Genomic DNA, 9,377 nt, shown 5'->3' on the forward strand with positions numbered 1-9,377 from the left:
GCCACATGATTAAGCCTGGGCCTAGGTTAAAGAATCCTGTCAATGTTTCTCATTTTCTATTTTTATCCTTCAATCCTAAAAGAAAACTAAGAGTCTTTATTCTCTTGGTATGCTCATATGTTTTGGTAGCAAAGCAGACAGGCATCAGCATGCTGGATAAACACACACACACACAGCTGCTTAGTCATTTCTCTAGAGGTGGAAATTCCCAGGTTAACACTGAAGCAATTCGATTACATATTAAAGACTGTCCCGTTATTCAAAGTTCATCTATCACAAACAAGTTCATGTACAAGCAAAATGCAAACCAAACCAAAGCCCTGCGTAAGGCCCTTTAGTACACACTCAAACATACAGGTTCTTCTGCAACACGAGCTTCACCAAGAGCCTTTAAATAAAGAATCATTTTCGCTGTATGAGGACCTCGAGTTGCTATACGTTTCATTCGGGGTTAAAAATATATTGACAATATATTAAAAAAAAAAAAAAAAAAAAAAAAAAAAAAAAAAAAAAAGGAATTAAGAACATCTACAAAAACACTGAAAAAAAGTTAGTACTAGCATTGGTCATTGTTTTCAAACATAACATTTCCATAAATGTTTCTGAAAGATTCAATGCAAAACATCTGCATTTCACGAACAGGTTTTACACCAAAAGCGAATACCGGGATGAGATAAGAACAATAAAAAAAATTTTGGCATTTAAATATTTGGTAAATAAAAGGCTGTCAAGAAATGGCTAAGTACCAAAGTTGTACATTTTATTCAGATGGCTATATACAGATCCCCGGATGTACAAAGTCTGTTTGCAGTGAACTGATTCTCAATCAACAACATCTGTACCTGTTAAAGTAGCTTAGCTGACAGTCAAGCAGCACTGTAGTGGATCGAGTCTCTCGTCGCACAAAACCACCACAACAATGACATACAGATATAAGGAATGTACCATAACACCATGGTTGAAATGAGTATACATTAGTATAGCACACCGATTTTCAGGTTTTGCTCTCACAGAATTTAGTTTCGAACGTATACTGCATGCCCTCAATTTGGTTCCACCTCGAATGTTTTACTAAGAAAATAAAACGTTTTACAGCACACAGATTTAAAAACAAAAGACATCTGATAACGTAAAAGGCTACAGTAACCATCCCTTCTGTAGCACCGATCGTGACATTGACTGTTTTTCTTAACGGCTGGTTCAATGGTCAATCCAAAGCCTTTAACTTGTGAATGGCTCCACTGCACCCTGTAGTGTTTTATTTAGAAAAAAAATTATGGACACAATGGGCCACAAGGTGAAAAGGCAATAAGTGTGAGAACAAAAAGACAAGAACATCTTTTGATGCTATCCCCTCCGAGTCACTTTAAGATTTCAATGCAAATGTCCAGTCAGAGTGAATTATTCGTGTGAGGTCCTTCTGTGGTTTTTGTGGTACGTGAGAGGTTGGCGGCGGCCCGTCGGGCCGAGGCACTGTGTGAGCTTATAGTTCAAAAGAGAGAGAGAAGGTATGTGAGGGTGGGGATGCTCATGCGTAGATTTCTGTGGTAGGAGCTTTCTTGTAGATGGGCGTCTTGCCCAGGTCGTAACTTCCTTCGTCTTTCTTCTTGATGCGGAGAACGAAGTGAACCAGCAGGACGATGAGGAGGATGGCGAAGACCAGACCAACTGCTCCGCCCGCAATAACAGCTAGAAAACAGAAATAGAAAATGTGAGGGAGGCATAACCTTCAGACACGGCCTTAATGGACACCAGCAGCCTGCGTGGATTTTCAAAATATACTTATTGTATTTTCAGTAATTGAAATAAATTACAAATAATTGGTGATAAAATTGAAAATTAGAAATGCTGCCTTGGCAGCTAACTGAAATTAGTTAAAGTACTAAAAAAAAATAAAAATAAATGAAAGCTATGTAGAAATATAAAATAAAAACGAATAAAAATGACATGCACTTAACTATGAAAAGCCGCTTTCATCATGGGGTAATAAAAAAAATCTCTTTATCTCACAATTCAGACTTTTTTCCCCACACAATTCTGAGTTTACATCTCGCAACTCTGAGAAACTGTGCATCTAAAATAAATTTTTAGAGCTGTGTGACAATTAGAATTGTGAGAAATAAAGTCAGAATCATGAGTTATATAGTCAGAATTGTGAGATATAAACTCAGAATTCTTAGGAAAAAAAAAAAAAAGTCTAAAAATACTAAAATAACACTGGAAAATACTGCATTAGATGATAAAACATCAAAGCAGTGGAATTTATTTTAGAGCAAAACCGTAACCGCTGATGTACTAAAAGTTTTACTATATTTAAATATTCAAATTTTGCCCGACAATATTTATTAATTGCATTTAATTTGCATATCAAACTATCACTATTGCAAACAAATCAAACCGTCTCCTCACCTGCAAGCACCTCTGTATTGTTGAAAAAGTGGTCTTCTCCAGCATGCGTCATGAGCACATTGCTGGGCTGGTCATCGTCTTGCTTTGGTTCTCCACGCCGGCCAACCTCATTGTGTTTAACCAGAATATCGTTATTGGCAGTTGGCTCCGGTGCAAATGGACCCTCAGATTCAGGGATCCGGTTATTGTTGAAGATACCAGTCTGAGAAAGGAAAAAATGGTGACAAGAAAGTCAATACAGAAGTTAAATCGGTTGCATGTACAACAAAAATGAACAACCAGCGAGTAATTCAACTGATGGTTTCATGAGTTATAAGCATGCATAAGAAAAATGGCAATTCAAGTCCGATATGAACCGTGAATTAGTCATTTTAGACCAACGAGTCAGTCTGTGACTCAATTGAGAGTACTTTGACATTCATTAAAAACAATTTGCTCATAAGAGTCACAAATCAGATGACACTGGCTGCATTGAATATCTGTTGTTGTATTAAACCAGTGGATAAAACGCAATAGAAAGATGTGCTGTCTGTTTAATTGCTGTAATAATAAAATATAATATTCCAATTTAAACAAATTCTTTAAAGAGCATTTCACTTTAAAATGATTCACTTGTTGTAGGCAAAAACTTCATTAAGATGCATTGTTTCGTTTCCTAACAGGCATTTCTGTAGTATCTCAATAGTTGTTACTCTGTTTGTCATCAAGAAAAAAAATCATATCTACCTCGCTTTCTGTGGGCTCATCTAAAAACCCAGAGCCTGAGCCATCATAATCATCATCATCTTCATCATCATCAAGGCCATCCTCATCGTCAGTTGGGTTTAAATCAGCAAACTCAAAGTCTTCATTCGGAGAGTCGCCAGAAGACTCCAGATCCTCATTGGACGACTTGTTTTTCAGAGGTACCCATGTTTCGGTTTCTCGTACCTACAAAGAGAAATAATTTACATGAGAAAAATAATTTACATGAGAAATTTACACTTGGCACCATTTGTTCCAAGACAAATCACCAAAGAAAAATGTGCAAAATCACGCTTTCATAATGTAATCCAATGCAAACATCAGAAATCGAAGGAACAGTCACTATTGAGTGACACAAGAATGATTTTAAGACCTCATCAAATCAAAACTGGAGTTTAAGACCTGGTGTAAAACATCTTATATCACTTTAAAAGTTATGCAGGTTACTAGGGCTGGACGATATGGCCAAAATTGATATCACGATATATTAATATTGAATTATTGTCCAGCCCTACAGGTTACTTTTGTTCTGAGAGCACACTTAATTTAATTAAGACACACCAATGCTGTTAATCACGTTAGCAGAGCCAATCACTGCCAATGAGTTTTAACAATTAATGAACTAAGCCTATTAGCATAACAGGAGGAAGTAGATAACACAAACTGATTTATGTTTTGTCTGCTTTTCCTCTTTGTCTCTCACTCAAAACTCTTTCCAAGAGTCAAGACTGTTTTCACTGTTGCTATGGTTGCAGGACATCAAAACATTCTTTTTTAAAAATAAAAATAAAAGATTCTGAATTCTATTCTGAATGGCACTCAACTGTGATTCACACTATATTGTCTTACAATCAATTCAGTCTTAACCTTAAAGCGAGTTGGAGAGGTAAGAGGCAAGTTAGTGCAGGTTTGGCACCATTGTGTAAAACGACGCAAGAATTCAATTGGACCGGGGCTGAGGGTCTTTATCGGTCTCGCTCTCCTGCTCGCTGTCAAAAACAGATTTAATCAAACCTGACTCACTGAAAAATTTCACATACCGGGAAAGCAAAAACCTTCATAATGCACAGGTGCGCACTCATGGCGTAACCACCTTCGACAAATTTCAAACACACCTTACTGAGGATTTCAGTAAGGCAACAATGACTTCAAGTTTATTGCAAATACAAGTTTTTAAAAACAAATTCAATACTTAAAATGGCTCTAGACACAAAAGGGAGGTGTTTTTAAAATGGAGACCGGCGGGACTGACTGGCTCATTTTCCAGGAAAACCAGGATCATGTAAACGCCACATGAAACTGCAAGTCAGCTCTAGCCTGCTCTGTTGTTCGAAGATAATAAAAGAAAAAGGGAGAGCGAGAAACAGAGAACGACAGAAACCACAAGAGGGTGTGGGGAGAGAGACCGACATACTTTATGGTTTTCAGCCTTACAGTGCTGTGAAACCCCACTCCAAAATCCCCCTACACTATGAAATACTGAGCTCTGAGGAAAAAAAAACTGTATAAGAAAGTACAGCGGATACCCTGACTGTGAAGAGGCGTAAAGCCGTGGTTCAATTAAACCGATGCTTAAATTCTCAAAAGCAACCATTAACTTCTCAGTAAATGTATATAAGCCACTTGAAAGAGTTGTAAAAAAAAAAAAAAAAAATCCCACAACCCAAACTAAAAGCTCTAGACTAAGACGGACTGCTAAAGAAAGTCCCTCAATTTCTCAGTCGCAATGCAGGAAATAATGCTTTTTGTCTTTCATTTCTCAGCAATAACCAAAAAAACCCTCACCAGCATTTAAAAGAAACAAAAACCAATACATAAAATAACAACAGCTCTTAAAAGAATCATAGTTCATTTAGTTCACCTAAAATGACAATTCTGTCATCATTTACTCGCCCTCACAATGTTCCAAACCCGTATGACTTTCTTTCACACAAAAGAAGATGTTTATCAATGTTTGTGCTGCTTTTGTCTAAACAATGGATGGAGACGGGCGCTGTCAGATCCAAAAAGGACAAAACTAACAATTAAAGCAGTCTGAAAACTGGTGCACAATTGAGCTTGAACTGAAATATAAATTATTATTCATGCCATTGATTTTGCTAATCATATCTGGCATCAGTGACTAGTACAGTAAGTCAGTCATACAGATTTGAAACGACATAAGGGTAAGTAAATGAGTAAAAGCTTTATTTCTGAGTGAACTATACCCTTAGGCAACCCTCATGACAGCTGTATCATATGAAGATGACAAGTATGACTATGGCTCTTATCCTCAAATTGAGCTGTAATGACGGGGAGGGAGAAGCCTGTGTAAATGAACCAGCTTAGTAAACCAGGCCCAAATCAAGACTAGCAAAGCTAGGAGCAAATCCGACCATCTGCTGACAAATGGTCTGGCATCTGTTCCCCTTGAGTCACAATGGGAGACGCAAAGAGAAGATAACACAATCAGTGACTCATCCATTACTGTGATAAACTGTCCATGGTGATCAGGCGATTATTCACTGTTTGAGTTTAAAGGCCAAAATTTAAATAACCACGACTGTTTGCATCTTAGTTTTACCAAGCAACCTTCTGAGTTTGAAAAGTCACAGAAAGTCAGAACATTTCACAGAATGTCTCCTCAAAATGCCTAGATTCAGTCTGGGATTCACACTACAGATATTATCCGCTGTTGTGGTTTGAAGACTCTCCTTGTTGTCCTTTCAGATCACAACCAATTACAGCCTCAGTCGTCAAGACAAATGTTGTCTGTCGCTCCCACCAATCGGATTTACCAGTGTATTGTGTGTCATATGATCTCCTCATGAGATACACTCCTCACCCAGGACAGAGTGAATGTCCTACTTTGCACACAAACACACTCGCATGTCAGGAGAATTCCTTCCACTTTTACGGGAACTATTTATAGCAGTGTTTTCATTCTTACACTCCCAGCTGAATCTCAGCAGTGGGGCGGAAAGACTCACCTGCCTGTTAAACGATACGTCATTGTTCAATCACACGCCAAACTCTCACCCCAACACCTGTTCAAAGCCCTCAAGCATTAGTGCATGTGAAGGAAACAGGATTGGACTCTTCCTTCGAAATCTTCAACTAAACCAAACAAAAAGGACTATTCAGGCTCATTGTTGTCAGCCTCTATTCTCACACAGAAAGTGCGATCACCGATCACGCTTTCCTTCTATCTGTTGGTGGCTTTCATTAATGAAGCTTCTCACCATTAAGTCAAAGACTGTTTAATACACAATGAGCCATTCTGAATAGCCCAAACAATCAGTATTGTGTAATCTGGACATGAGGAGTTCAAGCTTTCTGAAAACAGACCTTCCCTGACTGGATAAAACCTGAAGTTAACAGAGACTTAGATTGGATTCTGGGATCAAAAATGAGCCAAATACATTCTTGGTGGTTTCCAAGAGATTCACCAATTAACTATATTACACATCTCTAAAGAATAGCACCCATATTACACCTATGTGCATTCAACATGAAACAATCACGTTCACAGGTAAAGTTACCAACCTATTTAATATATCCTATGCATAATTACACTTTAATTACTTTTTATAGCAGAAATTAGATTAACACTTACACACTGCCAAAAAAAAGATATGAAATTTGTGACATTCAGATGACAATTTTTAATGAACATTATTGCATTAATATTATGTTTTTATTTATAGAGCACATTTAACGCAACAAAAGTTGACCAAAAAAGTGCTTAACAATAAGAAAGTAAATTATCAAATATATTATGAAAGTAAAAAGAAAAGAAAAATCAAATAAGTCTCAAGACTAGCTTTAAAACCATCCAATAATGGGTGAGGCTCTGAATTATTATTAATACTATACATGAAAGGACCTATAAAAGAGCATTCTGAACAATTACAAGACTCAAGAAAACAACTTGAAAGGTAATCCAGGATACTGCAAGTTAGCAATAAATGTGTTATTAGATGTGAAAGACCACCGTGTTTGTAGGAACATCAATGGGGTGATTAGACTCCCAAGATTTCTTCAACTCAAGTCTGGAGACCTGAGAAACACCCAGACGGGTGTTTATTTGAAGAATTGGTATTTTCAGGAGTACAAACATTTACACGCCAAGAAAGACAAAAGGATGGAATTGCCATTGCTTAGGGGGAGGGTGTAGTCCACAAAGAAACTTTACTAAAGACTAGTAAAGCCAATTCAGATTAATACAGATATCACTAACCTAATTGCTAATACGTTATAATGAGCAAACTATTAATTACTACTTAAAAGGGTCATATGATGCTATTTTAAAGATCATTATTTTGTGTATTTGGTGTAACAGAATATGTTGACATGCTTTAATGTTCAAAAACACATTATTTTTCAAATACTGTACATTATTGTAGGTCCTATGCCCCGCCTCTCTCAAACACGTCTGTAACACCGTTTGTAGTTTGGGAAGGAGGCGGCGGGAACCGGCAAACATTTAAACACTTTAATAAAATAAACCAACAAAATAGCGCGACAGCCCCTCGCGGACGACAGTCGCACACAAACAGAACCAAAACACAAAAATAAAATCCAGGCCTGGTCCTCTCTCATCACTCCTCCTTTTATCCTTCCGGAGCTCCTCCGTGGGACTCGAGACCGGTGAGTGGTGCAGGTGTCGCTCATTATCAATTACTCCACCGGCCCCGCCCCCACTCGTCACAACGTCGTTTTCAACAAAGCCCCCCCTTCCGACAAGCGCAGTCTGCTCTAATTGGCCAGCTGACCCAGTGCATTGTGATTGGCCGAACACCGCAAGCACTCGTCGGAAATGTAACGCCCCTTACCATAATCGCGAGCTTCATCTTTCAAAGTAAATATCAAGACAGTTAATAATGTTGTTAGTTTTACCATCAGTTCAAGCCCGAAAGGGCAACAGAGTCGCGTGACAGACGCAGTGATGATGCAGTACACAAGCCGCGGTTAAGACAGCTGACGTGCTATGATTTCTGACAGACAGCTCACTCTCCTGTGATGTGACCCTGTTCCCCTCACACACACACAAAGCGTTACTCTGTGCTGCGCAAAACTCCGCACTTGAACAGTCAATAGCAAATACTTAAACTAATAACAAAACATACTTACAGTCACTGATTCAGAAGCGCCAGATTGTTATAGCAAAGTCGGAATGGACCCATTTTTTTTTTTAGAAATAGCCTTTGTGCACAGCCAGCCTCGTACTCTCCTAGGTTCACAAAACTGTCGTCCATAAAATGCGTTGCACAAATTCGAACATTTGGGTTGTGCTGTTCTGTTGTAAACAGATCTTAACAATGACTCCTAATTGCATCTACTTCCGGAAGGCCAAATAAAGTGCTGCACATTTGGCGGCATTACGCAAATATTTCCACATCGTGGCGTAGACATGTGGGGGCGTGTTTGAACGAGGCGTTTTAGCCCGGTCTGGATCAGCCTTCTCTTTTAGATAGAATAAATCCTTTTGAGCTTTGTAACTCTGCAGATCGTATACATGCACAAACAGCTACATAACACATTAAAGAAAAGGAAAAATAGAAATCGCATCATATGACCCCTTTAAAAGAGTGCTAAGGGAATTATACAAATGAATATATGAATGAATTAATTATATAAATGCACCTCTGAAGGTTCTGACTGTCTTCAGAAAAGAATAACAGAACTGCGGATGTGGTCTGCTAAATGACTCTAGAACACACAGGATTCCCTTTACATGGCCTCAAGAGCCTCAAGATGACTTGCAAAACAAGAGCAGACAGCATAAGGCATTGCATTTATTTTCAATAAACAACTGCGTTCACTAGCAGAGTTGCTGTAATAACTCAAATTCTTCTTTCACCCAAGCAGCAAATAAAACTCTCGTTCAGTGCCAACATTCCAGCCTCAAAAGCGATTTAATAGACCAGTGGACAGCAATGTAGAAATCATTATTACATCCTGGCGAAAGTATTTATCATGTCCACTGCCTTTCAACAGCCATTCAGATGAGCTTTGCACCCTAATAACAACTGAATAAATAAATAAAAGCAAACCTATTCATATGCAAATCACCTCATGCCTAATTCATAACACAATCATTAGCACGTTATCTAGCATGGCCATTACACTTAAAATAATAAAATATTAAACAGTGCAAGTTATGTTTTAAGATAATGATTAACCTACTAAGGTGACAAAAATACTGTTTTGTAATACATTTAAAATGATTTTCCATAGTTTTC

The 9,377-nt window shown here is 38.0% G+C and overlaps 1 protein-coding gene across 1 annotated transcript in view; it reads right to left on the reverse strand.

Annotated features, from left to right (window-relative positions):
- Positions 1-746: 746 nt before the first annotated feature.
- LOC107723923 (syndecan-4-like) overlaps positions 747-9,377 on the reverse strand; it is a 13,653-nt gene continuing 5,022 nt past the window's right edge. Inside the window, exons 2-4 of the mRNA XM_016532652.1 lie at positions 3,136-3,339; positions 2,410-2,611; positions 747-1,689 (exon numbers count right to left, since the gene is read on the reverse strand). Coding sequence (XP_016388138.1) covers positions 1,529-1,689; positions 2,410-2,611; positions 3,136-3,339 — 567 coding nt within the window. The 3' untranslated portion in view covers positions 747-1,528. The remainder of the gene's footprint in view (positions 1,690-2,409; positions 2,612-3,135; positions 3,340-9,377) is intronic.

This window comes from Sinocyclocheilus rhinocerous, unplaced genomic scaffold (genome assembly GCF_001515625.1).
Source record: "Sinocyclocheilus rhinocerous isolate Xijiao unplaced genomic scaffold, SAMN03320098_v1.1 scaffold875, whole genome shotgun sequence".
Lineage (NCBI taxonomy): Eukaryota > Metazoa > Chordata > Actinopteri > Cypriniformes > Cyprinidae > Sinocyclocheilus > Sinocyclocheilus rhinocerous.